The 23,751-nt window shown below is 44.4% G+C and overlaps 1 protein-coding gene across 1 annotated transcript in view; it reads left to right on the top strand.

Annotated features, from left to right (window-relative positions):
* Positions 1–23,751, top strand: part of szt2 (SZT2 subunit of KICSTOR complex) — a 60,006-nt gene that overhangs the window by 32,895 nt on the left and 3,360 nt on the right. Inside the window, 24 exon segments of the mRNA XM_030791066.1 lie at positions 838–888; positions 2,871–3,044; positions 4,024–4,212; positions 4,369–4,571; positions 4,827–4,993; positions 5,212–5,309; positions 5,449–5,581; positions 5,851–5,978; positions 6,850–6,897; positions 7,779–7,900; positions 8,159–8,341; positions 8,958–8,960; positions 11,416–11,680; positions 11,918–11,997; positions 13,372–13,497; positions 14,054–14,256; positions 15,489–15,594; positions 15,690–15,773; positions 16,108–16,182; positions 18,173–18,238; positions 21,049–21,262; positions 21,740–21,923; positions 22,095–22,217; positions 22,463–23,006. Coding sequence (XP_030646926.1) covers positions 838–888; positions 2,871–3,044; positions 4,024–4,212; positions 4,369–4,571; positions 4,827–4,993; positions 5,212–5,309; positions 5,449–5,581; positions 5,851–5,978; positions 6,850–6,897; positions 7,779–7,900; positions 8,159–8,341; positions 8,958–8,960; positions 11,416–11,680; positions 11,918–11,997; positions 13,372–13,497; positions 14,054–14,256; positions 15,489–15,594; positions 15,690–15,773; positions 16,108–16,182; positions 18,173–18,238; positions 21,049–21,262; positions 21,740–21,923; positions 22,095–22,217; positions 22,463–23,006 — 3,569 coding nt within the window.

The raw sequence follows: 23,751 nt of genomic DNA, 5'->3' as shown, positions 1-23,751 counted from the left end.
GAAGAGCAAGACACTGTTTTCATTAAAGCAAAGGCATTATCCTTCACAAACAGCGAAAAACAACCGCTATAACACATACAAGACAGCAACGCACAAAAAAGATATGAACTGGATATGAATGCTGCAGTTGTTTCTTTTGCTAATGGGTATATTACCTTTTCCTGTCATAGCGAATGATTTTTAGAAAAATGCGGCAGTTTGAGTAACTCTTTATGCTGCATTGGGTGTTTTTGTCTAAGATGATAGAATAAATTTGAGGTGCGGCTACTTGATGCCACCACTTAATGACTAGTGCATGTAAAGCTTTACTTTGCTGAACATTCAATCCGAACAGGTGATCTGACATTGTCACTTTATTAGCGTGTTATTTTGACAAGGTTAAGGAGCGCTGTCTGTGTGTGTCGTAAACTCCTCGTGTAAAAGGAGGCCTTTTTAATGGATGACAATGTAAAGATGCTAAGACGAGTGGATTTACACGTTGCCCACCTTCTCATTACATATCCCTCTGAAAACAGCTCATTCCATTGACTGTTAGTACCGAGGCTGAATACCTAAACCTATTTACATCCCTCCAACAACAAAAAAAAAGAAAGAAGACTCGTCACCTTCTTTCTTGCCATCTCACCCTTTCTTTTATACTTCTCCATCCTCCTGTTTCTTTGCCCATATTTGGGTAAGCCGCTCTCCACTGCTGATCCCATGTTTTTCCACTCGCTCTCTAGTCTCTCTCCTTTATCCCTCACTCTCTCTCTCCCTCTCTCTCTCTCTTTCTCTTTCTCTCTCTCTGGTCCCTCTGTTCACCCATTCTGTATTGTGGGTGTCTTTGTTGTGACTCAGGTACCATGTCGGAGCTCGTTCAGAACCTCTTCCCACCCTCCCAGTTCCAAGGTATACGGCATCTTCACCATCCCGTTAACCCCCCCACTCACCCTTTACCCCCCACCCCCCCCCCCCACTTTCCCCGTTGTGTTCCTCTTCCTTCAGCACCATAGGCCCCTCCCCCCTCTCTGCTGTATGTGTGTGGTTCTGCTATCAGCTCCGTTTGCTGTGCTTCATTTTCGTTTGGTAACACGGACGTCGCAGTTTGTCCACACCGAGACCCCATTTAACCCCTGCATGAGACAGGCTTGTCAGATGCATGCAGATTGGTGTGTGTATTACTTTGGTTTTGTTTTATTGGATTTTTGTGTTCTGTAGTTGGTGTGAACTTGCTTTGAGCTTTTTTGAACAAGGTGAGTTTAGCAGTGGTAATATAGCTCATTTTACAGATGATATCTATTCCTGAAATTTATGAAGAAAATCACACGGAAGCTAACATACCAGGTGTGAACAAGTAATTCTCTTTAATGCGTCACTGTTTATTGTTTTGTTTCTTCATTTGTGCCCTGGCCAAGTGTGCACACATTGTATACATTGAAGAGGAAAACATCTTTCCTAATTGTCAAAGTCTCATCAAATGTCACATGCAGTCAAGCGTGGTTAGTGGGTTAGTTAGTAATTTAACTTCTGTAGAGTGGTGTGGTGCCAACTGTCCGCTGTTTCTGCTCTTCTCTTAAGCCCTGTAAACTTAAAATTCTTTCACGCTCACTCTGTCATTCTCTCTCTCTCTCTTTCTCTCTCTCTCTCTCTCTCTCTCTCTCTCTCTCTATCTCTCTCTCTCTCACTCTGTCATTCTCTCTCTCTCTATCTCTCTCTCTCTCACTCTGTCATTCTCTCTCTCTCTCTCTCGGTCTCGGTCTTGCTCTCTTTGTGCTGCCATTACAAACTTCATTCTTTGACTGCCATGGTCAGTTGTCACGGTCACTTTGTCAGAGCATGCTAGCGAGGAAAAAGAGAACGGTGTTCAGTGCAGGACTGTTAACATGTTTGAACACACCCCATAGCACAAGGGGTCGCGCAAGTCGCGGAGCGCTTGGTCAAACCTCATCAAAACCACGCTAGCGTTCAAGCAAAATTGAGTTCTAACTTAACAAAGGGCAAATGCTTGGACTCCAGCTGGCTTTTCCATCGTGAGAATAATTGTAATTTTCTCTGGCTCACGCACACACACGCGCACGCACACACACACACACACACACACACACACACACACACACACACACACACACGTACACACAGAGCCTCACCCACACAAACACACAGAGAAATGAAAAACTTCACGTATGGGTTCAGTGGTTTGAGAATGACTTCTAGACGCGCCGTTGGCTCGGTAGGCGGCGTTCGCTGTAGCGTGACTCTGACGAGCTGCCGGGGAGATTTCTGTTCTGATTTATACCATGTGGTTGTGTTTTTGTGCCGCTGTCTTTGCAGTCTGTCTGCTGGCTGAACCTGAACATCCATCACGCAGCAAGCATGCTTCTGAGTGCTAATGATGCGTGCTAATTCCAGCAGCTAGATAAATCCATACATAGGCACTGTCACTAGCCAGTAATTCTGGGTAATGCAAGTGTCTTTTCTGCAGAGGAGTGTTTGTGTGCTGCCTTTTTTATGGAGTGAGTTGTCGAGATGAGACGTCCATCAATCTTTCGGAAAATAATAAAAGGAATCTGCCATTTTTTTTTTTTTTTTTTACCACGGGCCTTTTCAAGGCCTCGTGCATGGTGCTGACAGCGTTACTATGTCTAATATAAATTTCAGATGTAACGGCATATAGCTCCTGTTTTGAAAAGGGCACTCTTGTCTGAACAGCATCTGTTAAATTACACAACCTTACTTAAACTTTATAAGGCTAACTTCAGCGAACAGTGCAGTTTGGTTCAGTTCTTTCCTTAAGCGTAGCAGTAAGCACACTGTTGTACATAGTATACGTATAGATTTATCGCTCACTGAACTTTGATGTTTCTTCCTTTTCTCTCATATGTGTTCATTAGGCATTGCCTGCATTGCCCTGTCGTTTGTGGATGCTCAAGGCTGCCCCCTACAGGTGCCACTGCAGGATAGCGCTGCACCGCTGAGGGCAGGTGTCCCAGCTATTTCCCTCCAGTCTGAGCAGTTTGATGCCCTGACCACGGTTGTCAAGTTGGACACTCCCTCTCAGAGCACAGGTAGAGGCTTTTGGACAGAAACAGTGGCTATTTTTGTCTAAATGTAACCCCTCTCTCTCAGAGGGCCAAGTGGAACTAGCATATCAAAGTCTATGTGAGAGTGTTTGATAAAACTTTTTCAATGTCACGTCTGCACATCCTGTGTCCATGGCCTTGTGCTTTCTGAAAGGTAAAACAACCAGGAAGGGAAAAGAGAACAGAAAAGAGCCATTGGCAACAGATACTTTAACTTGATAAATGAAAATGCTGCCAGCACTTTATTAATATCTGCGGTTAGTTGTATGGGGGTGTGTTTCATTGTCTGTATTTGAGAAATGCGTGCTTACAAGATTTATCTACAAGATTCTGCTTGAGTTGTGGCAGTTGTCTACTGATTTTCTCAGTAAGATAATTCAGATGTAATAATGATTCAGTTTGATGGCATTTATACTGGTTAGCTGACACATGTTCAAACCTATGTACCGATACTTTACTTCAGTCAGAGAACAACACCACGAATCATTTGTTTCTAAATGAGTTTGTTTTTCCTGTTCCTTAGTTGAATAAGGTTTGAAATGCGACATGACATTGAATTCACTACTTCCATATTGGATGTATTTACGGAATTAATTAGAAGTTGAAGAAACTCCAGTCTTTAGTGGGGGGAAAACTGGAAATTTAATCGCCTCCTATATTCATCTTCTAGTAATCAGACTTTTGAAGAGAATCATTATCATTCAAAGTTGAATTTTTAATTGCTCATTAGCAAATAGAACTCCAGTTATAAGGAGGCACGGTCCTTAAAATAGCCTTAATTCTCAGGTAGCCTCATTAGGGGCATTATCAGCTTGTGAAATGTAATTACTGCCCTCTCTGAGCTCGTAAACCATTCAGCTCTCAGACTCTCAGAAAAAGCCCTTTTTTTTAATGAGGGGCCAGATGGATTCTGCACATGCTCAGAGAATTGATTGAATTTTTTTTTTTTTTTTTTTTTTTTTAGGTTTGCAGGTTTACGTCCGTTTCGACATCTGGGAACAGGGTAACGTAAGTCCACTCCAACTGACGGACAAATTACGAGGAGCCCTTCGCCATGCGCTCTGTGATGTCATAATGGAGATGAGGGTCCTGCCCAATCCTCTTTGTCTCGAGACATTTTGCCTACCCACTGCCAGACCACGAGAAGACAGTAGTGGTAAGGGCCTACAGTTTAACCGTTTGCTGCTCTCTGCAGAATTGTCTAAAGCTACATTGCTGGGGTTGAAAAAGAAAACCAAACTAGGATAATTGCAGGTTAATCTGCCATTGTTTTTTTGTTTTTTTTTTGTTTTTTTTATTGGCTCTGAAGTGGGGTTGAGTCTACCTGCACCTGAGAATAAGGATGTGAAAGACAGCCCACGTCAGTTTAGTGCCACACATGGGACGAGGAGCAGCCCCTCTCCTATAACCCTCATCCCAGCACTCAGCACCACCCCCACGACAGGAGGCGGCACCCCTGAATCCACCACTCCGACTGGCAAGTCTACGAGACGCAGCTTCTGGGAGATTCTGGTAAGTCGTCAGCACACTCTCACTCACCACGCGTAGAGGCTTTATTAGTAGGAAATTGTTCTCATTAATTAAGGCTGCCAACACTCCTTTTTTTTTGTCTGACTTTATTAGACAAGTTATATTAGACGGTCAATATGACCCGGCACTTCTGGGGTTAGTGAAGCCATAGCAGGAATAAATGATCAGATCTCAGATTCGTCATTGAAATTTCCCTCAGGCGCCCGTCACGTTTCTTCCTGTCGTTTTCCTCCGCAGAGCAAACCGGATTCCTCCGAACTGGGAAGCCCAAAAACGACGGACGACATCGTGCAGGAGCGAGGGGAGGACAGTCGCGTCGGCCGGCGGAGGCATAAGACGGAGAGCGTGAAGCAGCAGTGGAGTCATGAGAGAGCCATGGCTGTAGAGCTTGAGCAGGCACAGAGGTCAGAATCCAACAATAACACTCACCACAAACTGCAATTCAGCAGCCCCGTTAAACTGTTATTGATAGTTATCACTGTTGTTGATTCATGAATTTAATGTCATTATCAAGATCCGACAAACTGTCACAATAGTGGAATTGACAGTCTTAGGAGTTAGTTGAGAGATTTGAGAGCAGAATGTGAGATGTAGTTGGAGGTGTCTTTGTGACCCAAAACAGGAGGCATGTTGCCCAGTTAGAGGAGGGGGATATCGGTACCTTGCACCCCATCTACCAGTCCACCTGCCAGGCCTGGGTGGCATTTATGGCAAAGCTTGGTGAGTCAGTGTTTCAGTGTATTACTCTCTGATCTGAGATCAGTAACGGTTGACTACCGTTTGTTCTCACCTACGCGTGAAGTTTCTTGTCTTTCAATGCGTGTCCCTTCCTGTTTGTTTTTTGCTTGGACGCGTTCAGGTTGTCCATCTATCCAACAGTGCACAGTGGAAATAGCCTCCCACTTTCTGTTGCCCTCCATCCTCACTGAGATTGTCAATCTGGTCAGCTCGCTGGCCAGTGACACCACCGTCAAAGTGTTTGAGAGAACTAGGTGAGTCTCAGTTTTCCTAGTTGTCTTTTGTTAAATATTGACCTTTTTTATGAAACGTTTTATAAGCCTGACAGAATATCAAGAATGACAAACATTCTTCAAATGTGTTTAAGCACTGCAGTTTTGTGAGGAAAGATTACGCTCCCCGAGTTAGTCCACATGATAATCTTTGAAAATAAATGTCAAATTTGTGTACATTTTAAATGTGGCTCGGTGCTTTGTGTGAACCCGAATGCAATTTGGATTGATTTATTCTCTCTGTTACCTAGCTGTGCTCAGGGAGACATGTTTGTGCCCTTGTCTGTGATTCACCACACCAGCCAACCACCTGGCACCATCAGAAACTTTGTTCTCATTGGCCGCAATTTCCACCAATGGCATTGCAGCATGGAACAAGGTACCTTTCATGGTTAGTTGACCCTTTTCCCCATCCTTATTTTTCTTATATTTTGTTTTAATTGTCATGTCTGCTTGACCATGTATAGCAATAAATTTATGAAACAAGTGAAGCCAAGTGGAATATCGATATTTGAAATCACAAAACAATGTACCAAAACCCAAGACATGATGGTGACTCTCGCTGGAGATATATTGCATTGTTGAGACAAAATATCAGTACATAGGTATGAGATTCATCATATTTGAAATATTATTACCTGTTGTCTAATATTTAAATTCTGAAGAAAAGTCTGAATCTGTTAGATGACTCTGATTTGAATGAAATTTAGCCATTTAAACCAGAATCATTTGACTAGTTCAGGTCAGCAGTTCAAATTGTCATGGACAATTTTTGTCCAGACTTTCTGGCCAGAACAGCACCGTGCCTTCAGATTTAATCGTGAAATCAGTAATAGTGACTATTAACGAATCCAAGTCATACACACACATCTTCTTGCTATTAAAATTTCTGTTAGCTATTACACTCCCTTATCGTTAATCTGCATATTGCTACCTACCATGTGTCTAACATCTGTGCTGACTGTAGCTTCCAGAACATTCATAACAGCACTACACTGGACTGTAATTCCTTTTCATTTAGCTTTGTTCTGTTTGTTTTTTGTTTGTTTTTTTTCATTTTTGGTTCTACTTATCTCTGCTAACAGATGTGACTTTTATTTTTTTTTTCCTTTTGCTAGTCTCTATCAACCTGTCTCTGCGTGTCTGTAGCATTACTGATATGTGTGTGTGTGTGTGTGTATGTATGTGTGTAGTGTGTTTGACTGTCTCTTGCTGCCATGCTGTGTGTGCTCATTTCTGTTTGCCTACAGAAGACAGTTCAGATGAGGAACTCAACCCTGTGCTTAATAGGTTCACACGTAAGTCTGCCCATCCTCGCGTCACTGCTAGCCCCAGCCAGGTTACGCTGGAGACCGAGCGACACATTGATCCTGACCTTTTTTTTTTTCCTCCATTCATTTTCTGTGGGTTTCTTTTTTCCTCCTTGTGCTCAATTATTTTGCTTTCATTCATTATTTTATGTTAATTGTTCCAAACACTAAAAGATATATATATAGAGATTTTTTTTAAAGTAACATTTTTACTATTGATATCATACCTCATACTATCCTCTGTTTTATTGTGATTTCCTGTTAGTTCAGTATGGAGTTTATGTCAGGACTCCAGCAACAAGATAAGCAAGCGATTGTGTCCAGACATTTTCACTGTTGATGACACTTTGTTTTTTCACCAAAACCTGTGGATTTGGGACAGAGCTAGCATTTACTTTTTCTTTTTTTTTTTAAATCCAAATTCAGCCAAAATGATTAAATCGCTCCATCTCTGCTCCTAAACTGGTGCCCTGCCAATAGATTTGTGACAATGAAAGGTCGCCCTCAGTGCCTTCGTCTTGATACGCTTTAGATTGCTGATGTGCTCATCTTTAAATAACTCCGTTCAGCTTGCCCCGGGCCCCACTGGAACCCCACTGTGCTCTGTCTTTGTGCACGCGTAATGAGCTCCATTTATGATTTAATCTTAATAGATATACTCTTCAAATCCACCATAGGGTGATCTTGATTTAATCAAATACTTTTATATTACATTTCTGATGGGAAGGATCCAGGATTTAAAAGAAAAAAAAAAAATCCTCACGGTCTCTCTCTCTCTCTCTCTCTCCCTGTACGTCTGTCTCTCTGTCTCTCTCTGTCTATTTTTTCCTCCCTAACTGTTCTCTCTCTTTCCCTGACTTTTCCTGAAGCTCATAAGGGCCTGCAGCGCTTTGAGGCATTGGAGCACAGCGATTGGCTGAGCCCAGGACAGGCCTGGAGGGGCGTGGCTCCTCGACAGAGGTTCCTGCATATTCACATCATAGATAAGAAGGTGAGTATAGAGTTTAAAGGACTATGTATGTTGGAGTGAGACCAACAGACCTGCATTGTTATTGGTAGGTCAGTAAAATAGTATGATAATAAATATAGTAAGATGATGAATTGACTGACAGAGGGAGACCTGGAGAAGAGATAAGAAAGATGTCATTTGGGTCAGAATGTTGGGTTGGATGTGGTGTTGAAAGCGGAGGGTACTAGCTTTACGCTCATCTTCAGTTTCACATTGTCCTCTCTTTCTTTCTGCTTGTAGGTGACACTCTACACCTATAACTGGTCGGTGGATCTGGGTGCGTCTCTGAATCGCGGACTGGTCAGGCTGATCCAGTGGCAGAACGCTCGCGCCCATGTGGTTAACTGCCTCCTGAGTCAGAAAATGGGCCTTTTTCATCACTACTGTTTCTCTGACACGCCTGCTCAGGATGACCTGAAACAGGTCAGCCAGCGCGTACACACACACACACACAGACACATACCCGCACATACACACAAACACTTTCACACCCACACACACACGGCCAAGGAGCACTGCTAATATAACACATCAGCACACAAGTATCACAAACACATCAGCATGGCCAACAGTACAAATACACACACTGTCATCAACCTGCAGACACCTTTATTTCTCTCTCTCACTCTCTCTCACTCTCTCTCTCTCTCTCTGTCTCGCACACACACACACACACACACACAGATGCGTGAATAGACAAACATGTGCATACACTGTAGACCCTCACACACGCTGCGACGTTCACACAAACTCCTGGCAGATGGTATGTGTGTGCGCTGCATTAGTAATGCAGAATGTTGGAGGCTGGGTGGTCTGAATTTAGGGAAATGTCGGTTAATCAGAGAGGGTTGTTAGAATACCCCTGGTGTGTGTGTGTGCGCGCGCGCGCGCGTGCTTGTGCGTGTGTGCATGCGTGTGCATGTGTGTGATCTGCACTTCAAAGTCTGTCAGCACCTGGGGCAAAGTGACATGATAGAGTCACAGTGATGGACAGCTGTCAGCGCCCCAGGGGAAAGCGTTAATAACTCCAGTGTGCTAGCAGGTATCCGCCTCTGAATTATGGATACGGGCTCGAACACACTCACCAGAACAACTGCATAGTTGCTCCTGTTCTCAACCTGAAAGGTGTGAGTGACAGTGCTAAGGTAAAAGCCAGTCCCTAAACGCAGCATTTGTGTACAGTTCTGCTGAGGCTTATCAAGCCTCCAGAATAGCTGGGTCAGTGTTTATCATTTATCTTTAAAATACAATATTGAACTTATTAACGAGCTCAGTAGCGTATTGAACTGTACTAATGCTGACTTGCTTGGACAAAAATAGCCTCTTGCCAGTCTGCCTCTTTTTCACCGTGTTTGTAATGATTTCAAACGCCAGGCATAACATTAGAAACACCTGGCTTTGTTTTGATTTGCGTTCTTCATTGTGGTCCATTGAGGAAACCAGCAAACGAATACAGTAATACTTAGGAGCCACCCGCAGGGTTTTTCTCTTTTTTTTTGCTGAGTTAACATCATGTTAACAAGGTGCTAATGCTTATGTCACACTCCTCATCCTTCTGATTCCGTTTCTCCTGTTTGATCATGTACGCGTGTCTCAAGAGACCGTCCACGCGGAGTAACCGACTTGAGATAAAAAGGATTGTTGTCATTTTGTAGATGCAGACCTGATGACAACAGACATATAGAGGTGTTTTGTGAGATGCCAAACAACAAAGACAGTTTATGGCACCCGACAGACACCCCCCCCCCCCCGTTCTCTGATACTGTACAGTGACCCAGTTTACTCCTTCACTCGGATCAGCTCCATCCCTCTCCTCCTTCTCCATGAAAAGATCCATCTGCACAGAGGCCCCATCAATCACTCATCCTTTGATCGCCTCTTCTTTTCTTTTTTTTTTTTTTTATACCCTCTCAGTAAAGCCCTGTTTTCCTCTTTCTCTCTCTTGTTTCTTTGACTCTGTACTATAGACATGGGGGTATACTTCACAAAAGATGCTCCATTTTGCTCGTCAAACTTGTAATATAGTGGTTATAAGTATAGACAAATGAAATGGGAGGTTCAGTAGAATGCAGCCAAACGTCTTCTCTGAATTCGGCACAGTTTCAGTAAATTGAACGTTCAGTGGAGTGAAGGAGTTGTGGACATATTGATCATCACTCAGATGAATGGATAGTTAAATACAGGCTTATATTCACAGTTAGGTGATTTAATGTACGTCCCTTTACTCTGATGTCCCTTAAGTACATCAGAGAGTACTTTAAAATCACCTTCAAGACAAAGAGGGGAAAAAAAAAAAAGAAAGACAGAACTTTGTGTTCTTCCTTTTCGATACTTCCACTCGTTCTAGTCGCTCTTCCACTAATGAACAGCAACAGAAGGCAGATGCAGAGTGGCAGAAAATTTGCCCCGCGTCGCCAATCATCTGTCGAGCTTGCCAGGAAGCAGAATTTATGCACTAGGATCCAGCATGCTTTGTAGTCACCCGCCCAACTCTTATCACCCTTGGGCACGAGGGCAGCTTTGCCACACCATAGAAGGGGCATCTGGGTTTTTTTTTTTTTTTCCCCTCTCCCTTCAAACCACCCCAAACAGACAGCCCCCCACCCCCCACCCCCCCAAGTCATACCCTTCAGCCCATAAGCCAGTCCAGCGAACATTAACTCGCCCAAAAAGTTCCCATGAGTGGAGAGCAAAGAGAGGAGAGGGCAGCCAGGCTTGGCAGCATTAGCATGGACATTTTATTATCCATAAGACCTTGCATTTGCACCGCTCCATGTGCTTAAGCGTGTCTAATTCTCTCTCTGAAACTTCAGTCTGCCCGAGAGAAGCGCTCTGAGAGAATCAGGGTCTCCTAAGGCAATGTTAAGTTCTGGGATAAAGTCAGACATTCTGTGAAGGGTCTGACAGGATGAACATAAGTAGCGAAATCCTCGCTTGCCGCATTGTCCATCTGTTAAACTCCAAAAAAAGCAGGTGACATCAAGGAAAAAAAAAAAAGTTCTGTTCTGATGGTTGATGGGTTAAATGAGATGAAGTTGTTCTCAATGCATTTGGGGGGGGGGGTGGAGGGGAGGGGCTTATGTAATTACCATGAAAGAGGCTTAAAATAGAATGTGAAGGTTCAAAGCAAATTCTGTGAAATAGCCAAGCTTCTGAAGAACAGCACACGTGTGTCAGAAGGTTCCTGTTGAAGAGATATGAAATAAAAGGTTACGATGGAACGACTTGATGTAAATATTCCAGTGTTTATGCACATAAGAACTGATGACACGTACACATACGCATACGTGTCTCTTCCTTTATGTTATGCATCTCTGCCTTTCAATTTTTGTTCTTCTTGTCGATACAAGGATCTTTTTTTTTTTGTCTTTTTGCACTCCGTTCACACTCTCTCTCGCTCTCTCTCTCTTTCTCTCTCTCTCTCTCTCTCTCTCTGACCCCCATCTCCTTTGTCCCTCTTTTGTTCCCACTTCTCTCTTTCCTCCTCTGTCTCTCAGGACCCAAACCCTTTCCTGAACTCTACCATAGAGGCGGAGGCTCTGCTGCGTAGCCCAGTGCCTCCTGTGCCAGGTAAGGACCAGGCTCGACTGGGCGGCTCCGGCCGCAGCCTGCTGCCCCTGTCCTTCCCCGGGGAGCTGATGCCCTTTGACGAGGCTCTGAGGGACGTGAACGTAGCCCGGCCCCTTTCGTGCCAGGACGGCGCAGACATAGTGGCACGGCACGGCGCCCAGTTACTGGACGTCAAAGCCGCGGAACGCAGAGGTGGGCCTAAATTAAGACACACGCAAACATGCGAGCCATCATAAACTATACACACACACACACACGGACAAACAGACCATACAGTAAACTGTCCGACGCGGTCGTATATCGACGTCACAAACCATGGACGCAAACACGCGTGTAAGCATAGACAGCTCGAACCATCGAACCATGCTGTCTTCAGCCTGCATGATGTCAGCACCTCAGCTAATGCGAATTGTGTCTTCATACTGATAGAAATGGAGAAGCAGATGAAGATCGAGAACTTGTTTGTGACCTGGCAGCAGAGGTCGGCCCAATCCAACATGCCCATCTCAGTGAGTATGGCTGTTTAAAAACATACATTAACACAGACATGCTCTCTCTCAAGCAAAGTGACCCTTCAGTACTCGTTCTCAGTCGCAAATGAAGGCACACACACACACACACACACACACACTTTTATTCACGCATATGTATACTGACACAGGCCTGTCTGTCATAGTTTTAAGGGGTTACATTGGCTGTGCCTATCAGTATGCCTGATGCTTGTTTTTCATCGAGTAAATCTTTCCCTGTTACAGATTCAGTAAAAAAAAGTCATGCTTAAACTCCTCCTACACTTTTTTCTCATTCTGAAATGTGACCTTTTAAGGAATACCTGAATACCAGGTCCCTGGACCAGAGAATGGAGCATCATCTAAACACCAGTGCTAGAAAAACACTCACAATCACTATATTCCAGCAAACCTATGACACGTGTTTTTCCATTATTACTGTAACGCCTCATGTCCTATAACAGACCACTGCCCTCAGCTCTCTGTTTTACACATACGTGCACACACACACACACACACACACACACACACACACACACACACACACACACACACACACACACACACACACACACTCGTACACACTCACACACACTTACACACTCAGTTACCCTCACATACATGCAAGTTTCTCTCTGAAGTTTAATGAGACGAGGAACATAGCATTAGTGTGTGCAGTGCATGGTTATACTTTCTACATCTGTGTGTGCCTGTGTGTGTCTGTGTGTGTTTGTGTGTGTGTCTGTGTGTGTGTCTGTGTGTGTGGGGGGGAGGAGGACAAAGAGATCATTCTCTGTACTGCACATCCACAAGGCATCTATTAATGTTCAGATAAAGGCCTCTTCCTTCCTCTGCGTGTTCAGGGCCCTGCACGCTCTCAGCCCTGAGGCCCTGTGCAAATGACCCTTGATTCACACTCAGTAACCATGACGACTGATGGATTAGCCGAGAAATGTTCAGCAAGGTCTCGTTCTCTGAACGTGGAGAGTCAGACGTAACGATGACAATGACATAGATGTTACATTAGCATGCAGAGAGACTGTTACACACTGTCAGTCACATGCAGCTTCTGATGCATTCAACTAACATACATAATTTAAATGACTGACATGGCCTATTCCTCAGAGACATTCAATCGCATAAGTGGTTTACTGCATGACAAACTTCAGTCAGGTGTGTGTTTGAACCATTTCAGACGCTGGCCTTTTCTTGCCTCCGTTTTGCAAACTCTGAAAACTAAGCACTGATATGACTCTTCAGATCTTTTGCACGTTCTCTTTCACGACTTCTACAAATTAGCGTTTATGAAGCGAGTGTATTTGGTGCTGATTTGATTGTATGCCTTTGTGTGTGTGTGTGTGTGTGTGTGTGTAGGCTACAGACCTGGACACTCTGAAACACTCTTCCCGATTGGTCCATTACTGTGCCACTCCTCTGCTCTTTGACTCCGTCTTCAGAAAGCAGATTCAGGAAGAACAGATCATCCAGCCTCAAATCAAGGTCTTCTCCCTCTCAGACTATGTCCAGTATTATCCTAAAGAGCAAAGAGTAATGAGAGATTGAAATTAAGAAGAGATCCATTCTGTCGTAAAATAGCCAAGGAATCTTAAGCGATAGTGAAAAGAATGTTCAATCACTGGTATGACAGATCTTTTCATCACAAGCTAGTGTTGAAATCGCTTTATTCAGAACCCTCAAATATCGTCTCATTCGTTTATGGTTTAAGAGGCCCTTTCATATGACACTGTTCAGTTTCAAAACCCCAATCCAAATAAAAAAACAAACTCAAACCCCAATTAACATAAAAAAGGATGCTCATGTTTATCTTAAACTCTTATTGTTTATTTATATATATATTATTTTATTCCTTACCATATTCTGCCTTCTACCAGTTAGCCACAAAAACTGTTGAAGAAGTCTGCTTCTGTAACTATGAATAAACAAACTGATTAAAACTCCGTGGCGTCTTTAAACACTTTCTCCGAACTGAACATCCAAACCCCATCTGCCCTTTACCGATTCCTGGTTTTTGTTTGCTGTTCTCGGGGCTGTGCAGAAGCGGCACCGCTCCAGCGACTCGACGGCGTCTGGCCGTGACCGCAGCTACAGCACCGACTCGGCCGACATGCTCCCCGGGCGGCTGAAAGAGGAACCCTGGCTGCAGGACATCTCCAACACCTTCCTCCAGCAGTACGTCCAGTACCTCCAGAGCATGGGCTTCATCCTGGTACAGGTCCGACCCCAATCGCCAGCCCGCAGGTCAGTCAAACAACAGCCGCTCCTGCACTCTTTCTCTTTTTCTTTCTTTCTTTCTTTCTTTGGTGTGATGGTATAGGGTTGACAGCGTTTATGTCAATGCTTAATGAATCTTCTGCTGGTGTTATTAATAGTGCTTGCCCTATGTTGTGGCAGTTTGGTGGTGCTGATTCTTAAAAGAAAACATTAGGTGTCAACGGAGCGGGGATAGTGAATGAGAAGAGATTCTTGCTTTTGGCAAGCGCTGAACTCTGAACTCGGCTCAGTGGAGCACGTTTTGGCTTAATGAAAAAAAACAAATCAAGGCATGACCAACAAGACTGCCGAGTGCTAAACTTATTAAAGCTTTAAGGACCAAAAGGGAGAAAAATGTCAGTTGCTTGGCAGAAATTTGAAGAAAATCTTTCGTGACACAGAGAAGCAGTCGTGTCCTTAACAGGCCACCAGGCAGGCATTGCTGTCTCTTAAAAAAAGAACATTTAATTCAGAGCAAATTATGTGTCAAGTCTTTTTATTGAATATTCAGGAAAATCACATGAGGTGTGATACACGTATATGTGTGTGTGTGTGTGTGTGTGTGTATATGTGTGTCTGTTTCTCTGTGTGTGTGTGTTTGTGTATACATATATATAATTTTTTTTTTTTTTTAGTCCAGCACCATTGCCTGCTGCAGCTGTTCAACTGTTCATTAAGCCCTTGAGTAATATCAGGTAGAGCAGCGCTATTAAAATTAGAAAGCAGTTTGGGAGTACTTTAGTCCTCTTTCTAGGCACAGAACGTTAAGACTTCTTCTCTTTTTGCAAATCATCCTGTAATGCCACATAAACAGCCATTCTCATTGAGTCCCAGTGCGACCCCAGTGATAGCATGATGACTCAGCTCTTTTCCCATGACCCTGTTTCACACCAAAGCTTTCTGAGAGCAGCGCTCCTCCTGTTACCTTGTGCAACAAGTCAAATCCTCCTTCTACGCAAAGCCTATCTGCCCCGAGCTCAGAGCTGACGTAGGGAGGCACCGATGATGTAATCCGGGAGGACACTCTGCAGATGCTCCCCGAGGAGTGTGTGATTCAAAACGACCTCCTTCAAGGAGCCGTGCTCCTCGCAGGGTCAACGACTCCCGGGGCCCAACGGAGCTGCCTTCAAAGTTTCTCTGTTGCTCTGTTTTGTTATTTTCAGTCTTTGTTTTTTCAGTCTTCCTCGTTAACGATAACTTTTTTTTTTTTTTTTCTGCAGCATCGCTCGCGCTCGAGCCGCGATGCTAAGTTCCCTGTCTACAGAGGGCAGGGCCTCTTTCTCCTCTTTTTCCTACAACAAACAGAAGAGCGAAGACAGTCCCAAGGTCAGAGAGTACCTTATTTCACTCAGTCACATCCACACATACATCACATCACCTTCCACAACCTTAATTTCACTTCCACTCTCTCTCCTCTGCAGCAGAACAGTGCCTCAAACACTACCACCTACCACCTCCAGAGGGCACTGCCGGGAGGCATAGTGTTGATGGAACTGGCATTTCAGGTGAGACCCCGAACCACAGGGGCAGTACCTTCCCGTATTGCATCTCGTGCAATACCTCATAGCCGCAGCAGCGAGAGAACTCCTCTTCAGGGTCTTTCCCCCGGCGATACGGAGCAAGAAGATGCTTCGACTTTCAGACTTATGACTGCTTCGCAACCTCCCCCCTGTTAAAGGAGATGAATACTTAAACACGGAGCATCTGCAGTCAGAGCTCATAGCCGCATACGTTATTTGATCCCTGGTCTCTCAGTGAACTCTCCTCCTCTCTGATCTTCTCGTTTCCCTCTCTCACTCTGTGTGTTTCTCTGTCTTTCACTCTCTGTCTTCCACGCAGGGATGTTACTTCTGTGTGAAGCAGTATGCGCTGGAGTGTTCACGGATTCCCATGGGACAAACCGTTAATTCCCAGGTAACCGTGGGTGTGGGGGTGTGAGGGTGTGGGTGTGTGGGTGTGTGCTCTATGTGTTTCTTTTTCTAGAGCCAAGCTGTATGTGCTGTATGAGAGAGTGGAAGAAAGAGTATGAGTGAGAGAATCTATACTCTATCAAAATCTCTCTCTCTCTCTCTCTCTCTCTCTCTCTCTTTCTGTTGTGGATGAATTAAGTCCAGGTTGGCTGTAATGGGTCTAATTAAGTGTAAATATTTGTAAATGATTGCAGCGTTTGCTGAAAGTCTCCAGATGTTTCTCACCAGAAGGGATTTCTTTTTTTTTTTTTTTTTCTTTCAACAGTTGGAAAACCCCATAAACTCATGCAAGACACGCACACTTTCCTTCTAGTGACACAATTAAACATTTGAAAATGTATTCCATTCATCTTACCACATCCCTGTGCTGTTAGTTTTAAGATCAGAAATAATATTGAAACGTCTCTCTCCTCGGTACTATTCACAAAAGGCCAGTAGAATCTTTTATGACAGCTTGAGCCCGAGACAGCCCGAACTTACAAGCCCTACAACAAGACGCAAAATACGGCAGCGCTATGTTAATGCCCACCTCCAGACACAACCATAAACATAGCATCTTTGCAACCTCGAACCTGTTTCCCTCAGAGAGCTCCTGAACTATGTACACGTCTTCATTTTGTTTTCTCCCACTACTTGGTGCCTAGGTTGGTAAACAGACAGTGAGAGTAATGTTTGATAGCCTACTCTGAGAGTGCTCTGTCTGAATTTGACATGTGCAGTGTGTGAGGATGCAGGGAGCTGCAGCTGGTCTATATTTGATGCCGTCTCTAGCTTGTGCCCACCCCCCCCCCCCCACCAGCATTCAAGGCAATAAGAGAGTACACTCCCACAGAGACGCACTGCAAACTGCAGGAGTTCTCAACCAAATTTATTTGTTTATTTATTGTTCACTTGTTTGGCACGTGACTAAACAGTTCTCTGGGAAAAGCACAAAATTAGCGCAGCAGTGTTTTAGTCCCACGAGGGAATGACAAGAGAGAGAGAGAAAGAGAGAGAGAGAAAGAGAGAGAGAGAGAGGGAGCTTTCATCTTTCTGCGTAGCGTTTGAGATGTGTTGCCTGAAATGTTGCTGACTTCAGTAGATTTGCCAAAAGGTTTAAAGGAGCGAATTAACCAGTTGGCAAAGAAATAATAATGGTTATACATCATTTTACAGCTCCTTCATTTCAAGTATATACTCAGTAAATGTAAATGATAGCTATTCTAATTCAAAATTAATCATTTAGAGCATGTAGGTGCTTTCTGGATAACAAATATGTCATTAAAATAGTTAGCACGGATATAGTTTCTTGACATTAAGACAACGGACAATGTTAAAAAAAAAAGGCCAGGATGGAGAGGGCGTGAGTGGGACTACCTGACTCTACACCGACCTTGTGAGCTCTGCTCTTTGTGTGAAATGCCAGGGGATTTTTAATGAAGACAGATTCAGCACTTCAATTTGTGTCTCTCATCTGAACTATGGAACCTATTACAGTGTAGGCTGCAGTGTTGTGTAATAACAGTAATACTCTCATTGGCTGTATCCTCTTCCTTCTTCACATTCCTCATTGTTTATTAGCTCTATCTCCCACGTCGCCCCCCCCCCCCCCCCCCCCCCCCCACCTGTGATATGTCTCATACTGAGTTTTTGCATGTTTTGGATTTGTTCTCTCAAATGTGTAATTGACCTATGAGCTTTTACATCTGTGTATGTGTGTCTTCTTTTTTTGTGTGTCTGTTCATACACGTTTCTGTGTCTGCCCATACACACTTCCCATCATACCTACGGTGTGTACTTGTATGACTGTGTGTGTCTTTGTGACTGAGCATATGTGCATCCACACGGATGCGAGTGTGTGTGTGTGTGTGTGTGTTCGTGTGTGTGTGTGTGTTTGGTTATGTGAGTGCGTGTCTCTGTACGTCCAGTCCCATCTCATGTATTCTCTTCATCAGGCCTCTCTCCTCACCAAACCGCGTAGCAAGCTGTTCCCTGACACCGCCTCAGGCTCAGACACCGCGGTACGTCTAAGCATCTTCCGGGACCGGGGGCGTCTCCCACTAATCAGGCTTCAGTTTCTTTCCCCTTCCTCCTCCTTCACCCAACCCCCCACCCCCCTTCCAATATTTGGCTCCTCCCCTTTGCCTGCAGCCATGGCCCCTCCCACCTTCTACTATGCTGCCTGTCATGGGGCAGAATAATATAGCTTCCCTGTTTGATTTCGTCTCTTTGTGTTATGCAAGAAGAGCAGGCTATAAGGTTCCTCTTTCAGTTGTTGCTCTGTCCTTGTCTTTTTCTAAAGCTACCTCGATCACATTTCTCTGCGGGGGAACCGAGGGCAGTGTTCTTGGGAGCTTGTTTGTGGGTATTTCTCCAGTAGAGAGAGGCTGCCATTCTGCTAGGCAATGACACCTGTCTTGTTTAATGTTTCACAGTCCGCTCCCTAATCTCCTGTAATGTCTGTTCGCCTGTGGTGCCTTGCAGACGTCTTTCTTTTGATTTTGTTTTTTTTTTTTTTCCCCTCTGTCCATGAGAATCTTTATTAATCGTCTTTGTGTACACAAATCCAGTATAGCTTTATGATTGGTAGATTGCGGTCTAAGAAGTGTTATAATCAATCCAGGATGCTCTCCATGAAAATGCCTCTAAATGTATTATTAGTGATTAACGTGTGCAGGATTACGAGAAGATAGGAAGGCAGGAGCTCCCCCGATTTATTTATTTATTTATTTGTTCTGTGGTTTGCATTGTTCAAGTAATGCTGAAAAAACTATAAAGTGAGTTGTAACTTGCTGGTCACTGACTGTAACTGGTACAGTTTGCCGAGAAAGGTGGTAAGCTCATTTAGAATAACTATTTGGGAAGTAATTCCTGTTGTAACATGCTTACAGTTTGTATGAATACTCTCACTGATTACAGTCTCGTTGATTTATTTCGCTCCTGTTTCATTCGCTCGCTCGTACTAGTTTGAAATCAGTCTATGTACCAGTGGCGAGTAATAAACCAGCGCATTGTCGCTGTCAATTAATGGCTATTCTCGGTGACGTGCTCGGGCTATCAACTGTCGCACATGAATTTAGCTTGTCAAGCACAAAGTGCTATTTTTAATAAATTTAAAGTGATCGTTTACAGCTTTCAACGACAACCATCTCACACCTTCAGCAACAAGTTGATCTTGACTAATGTGTGAAAGACTGCCGTTCTCTGAAAAGGAACCTTACGACATACATCGTCGATATATTAAGATCCCTGCCACATGTCCCCGTTTGTGACTCACGCCATGTACACGATTGAATGTAGAGGTATGAATCCTAATGCTCACATGCATGCGACGGAATGATATTTAAGGACACGATGATGGCTGAGTGCTTTTTCACCTCTTATCACCAGACTTTTGACCTCTCACTGAGCTTTCGCGATAAATTCCTGTATTCAGTAGAAATTAACGAGAACTTGATACTCAAACGGGTTTAACTTGGTTTTTAACACCCCTTCAACATGACCACACATTAACCTTGATGTCCTGAAACGTAGCTTCAGTCTCAGCCACAGTCCGTCAGGGTGGAAGGGAATCAAATACAAAAAGAAGAAAAATCTGTTCATATATCGCAGCACCAAGTAAGTTGTGAAGGTTGGCCTGACCAAGTCTGCGTTCATTAAGAAGAGAGAATTTACTCCTGAAACACCTTTGCAACCAGGTGGACACTGGGGTCAGGGATTGGATCTAAATTGGCTCTTTCTTGTCTCAGCACCTGTAGAGGGAGTCCAATGTTTTACAAATTTCATACCCCAACAGGGTTTACACGGTCATGGCAAATTGGTCTGTGTGTTCAGATTTGCATTAAAATGCTTAGTCACAGAATCCTCGGGGTGGTGGGATGAAAAATCATCGAAACTCTGTGATGTTTCATTTGTGCGTCTCAGTTGAAAAGCAGTGAGTATGAAAAACTGGAACGTGGTCATTCGCCTCTTCTTTTACAGAGTGATGAAAGTGAAGGGGGGGGGGGTAGTAGACTAAGGAAACTGTTGTTTTATTTTCCCAGAAACGTAATGGCTCACTGGTGATGTTGAACATATGAAGCCGCCCCCCCCCCCCCCTTTGGTTTTGATAAGACTTATTTGCATTTGTTCCATAGAAATGGTCAAGATGAAAGCAGTAGCAGTAATAGCATTTAGTTCTCCCCCTTACACTCATATACACACACACACACACACACACACTTTCCTCTTATTGTGCAGTAATTGCTCTCTGCATCAGCCTTTCTCTGCAGTCATTTGCATTTGCCATTAATGCTTTTGTAAGCCTGGCTTTGATGTTGGATTTAATTAAATAAGATACAATTATGAAGTTGATTGATATCACGGATGCTTACAAAAAGGGCTCACAATGGAGAGTTTGATGGGTGGGAGGGCAAGGCGTTGGTGGCGGGGAGGGACGCGGGGGGGTGGGGGGGGATGCTGGAGTTGAGTGGGCAGTTAGCAGTGAAAGAATATTACTTGGCAATTTTAAATTAAAATCTGACTTGCTTGGATCGTATTTCCAATGCTTAAGTTTTCTTAAGTTTTGGCTAATTTTGCCGGCGCCGATTTGTCTGAAGGGAGATCTTGACAGATTGTCTGTACACGGGACAGGTTTGGTGGCGGCTTTATTGGACCTAGCTAGTCAGTTTGGCTTTTTTCCCCCTTTCCTGTCGTTTTCTGCTGGAAAAATACCTATGAGGTCACCCTGATTGGGATCCCAGCAGCATCCTACAGTTGCTTGTGAGTTCAGCGTGTGCATATGTGTGTGTGTGTGTGTGTGTGTGTGTGTGTGTGTGTGTTTGTCCCTCAGTTGTCCATGCTCTTCACGGAAGAGTGCGATAAGGTTCGGGATCTGATGCACGTGCACTCCTTCAGCTACGACTTTCACCTGCGCGTGGTCCACCAGTACCTGCTGGGCAGCCACATGACTTTAAAACAGGGCTACCAACTTACCAACTTTCTGGAGGACTTCATCGCTCATCATCCCGACATTCCCAAGTTTGGACGGAACCACGTCTTCCAGGGTGAGCGAACCGGAACTCCGCTGGGTCTTCCTGACCACATAAGGAGCCAAGAACCAAATAGCTTCTTTAAGAATGTCAGCCCTTTTTCATGTTCAAGACACGGTCAAGGTTGAATTAAGTTGAGGTCAGGAGCTTCAAGGGAGGAGGAGAAGTTACTCTAAGCACTAACTGTAAATTACACATGTATGCTTTTCAGTGCAGAAGCAAAACTAGAGTCGCTCCATTTCCTGAGATGAAGATTGATTTTTTTTCTCAGATGAGTTTGGAGACAAAGGGTCTCACGAGTGTTAGTTACTTAAAAGGAATCACTGAACTATGACTCAAGTAATTTGGAACTCAATAAATGTGTGTTTCAATTACATAGTATTAATAAGTTTGAGTACACTTTGACTCACTGAAAACAGACTAATGAATATATGTTTGTGTATCTCTATGTGTGTGTGTGTGTGTGTGTGTGTGTGTGTGTGTGTATTTTAGGGAGTTTCTCCGTTTCTACTGGGATGATCACTGCTCACCAGCTCTATAATTACATCACTGACCATGCGGGCACCTATGGCATGAAGCCCCTCCGTATGTCCAAAGCTGCTGTTACCACCGACAACAAGAAGGGGGCGCCGAATGCTGACCTCCACGAGTATGCCTTGGTGGCTCTCTGGAACAGGTATCTGACATTCTCCATCCTTTCAGATGAATAACTAGCAGAGATCTATTACGATCCCCCAAGTTGTTCAGCTCATAACTCTCTCAGCTTGACTGAACTCAAAATGAGCTAACTCTATTCCTCTCTTTCTCTCTCTCTCACTCTCTCACTCTCATTCTATTATACTCTCAGCTCAGGCACCTACAAAGACTTGGAGGGTTTGCGTCACCATGATGATTTCGACGTGTCCCTGCTGGTTTGCCATAACGCTGCTCCATTTGAGGAACAGTCGGAGGCGGAGAGGCACCTGTTGAGGTATGCATGATCAAAGAGTGATCACACGCTCTGAGAAGAGAAAAGAGCGAGAGCCTGGTTCACATCAGGCCAAAGAAGTGCTCTGTAGCACCACGTGAACAGGAGCCTTCAGATCCTCCCAAACATATCTGTTTGCTGGCTGTGCAGCCTTAACTCAGGCTGCAGACTTGGCTTTATGTGCGTTTCCCGTGAAACGTCCTTCATTATACTGCAGTGGATTTGATTTTTTTTTTTCCCATCCCCAGGCTACGTTTTTACGTCATAATGACCAGCCAGCGCGAACTGTTCCCGAGGCTGACAGCCGACATGCGACGCTTTAAGAAGCTGCCGCAAATCCACCGAGACCACGGGGACCCAAGTGGGCGTCGTTCGCCTCTAGAATGTCTGGAGTCGGGCGGGGCCGGGCGGGATCCTGAACCCGACCTGTGGGAGGAGGGGTCAAATTCTACCGCGACCTCCGTGGCCACCAGTCCTGCTAATGATGCTGGAGAGTCGTACCTTTGCATGGGTCCGGTGGGAACCTCCGAGGAGGATTCCACAGGGCTGTTCTACCCCTCCTCAATGTTTCCGTTGCTGAATTCGGAGGTGTGCACGGCGCATAGGCGGATTCAGAGCAGCGTGGAGCAGGCTATGGGCCACTGTCGCAGGGATAACCTTTGGAGAAGGCTCTTTCATGGGGAGCACCCAGCGTTGGATAAGCTCAAACTCAGTAAACTGGCCTTCGGTGAACTGGAGGAGCTGCTGGAGTCCGTGCAGAGCCGCTCTGTAGCCGAGATTGACCCCCAACTGGTACAAACACACACCTCCACACACCTCTCTCGTTTATTTGTGCTCTCATTCTCTCTCTCTCTCTCTCTCTCTCTCTCCTCCTTTCATTTTCACTCAAACACGCGATTACTCACCCCTTCTCTCTGACACAATCCCTGGTTCTTTCTCCCTCTCTCTGTTTCACACACACACACATATACACACACACACACACACACTGTCTCTTGGTCTGGTCTACCTCTCTCAATATCTCTCTGGTTCTTGTTATTTTTACTTTCAATCTCTTTCTTTTTCTTTCCCCATCCCTGTCTCTTCCCCTCTCTCTTTCAATTTCTTATTCCGCTTCATGCACGTGTGTAGTGGAATGTGTTGGCGGAGGGCACACTCTCCCTTTTTTTTTTTTCTCCCTCTCTCTCTCGCTCGCTCTCTCTCTCTTTCTCTCTCTCTCTCTCTCTGGTGGTTCTTCAAAATGAAAACTCAGGTGTTTTGACAGTGACTGATGACAGGTGTAGAAACAAAGTCCCTTTTGAAAAAAACATGCTTCATGCATGTTGCTACTCCTGCACAGGCGCTAATCAGACAGATAATCCAGTCCTTGTATTTTTGGCGTGTCTTCCGTATACAGAACCTCACACTGTTTCACAATCACGCAGTGCCATTTGCTTGTCAGGCAAGAATCTTATTTCAGTAGCATATGCTGCATAACCTCTCTCAAGTTTAGAGCTGCAAATTCTTGTTCTAATTCAGAACAAACAAATTTTATACA

The sequence above is a fragment of the Chanos chanos genome, chromosome 14 (genome assembly GCF_902362185.1).
Source record: "Chanos chanos chromosome 14, fChaCha1.1, whole genome shotgun sequence".
Taxonomy (NCBI): Eukaryota; Metazoa; Chordata; class Actinopteri; order Gonorynchiformes; family Chanidae; genus Chanos; species Chanos chanos.
The sequence above is the reverse complement of the archived record's forward strand: the minus strand, read 5'-3'. Positions and strand labels throughout refer to the sequence as shown.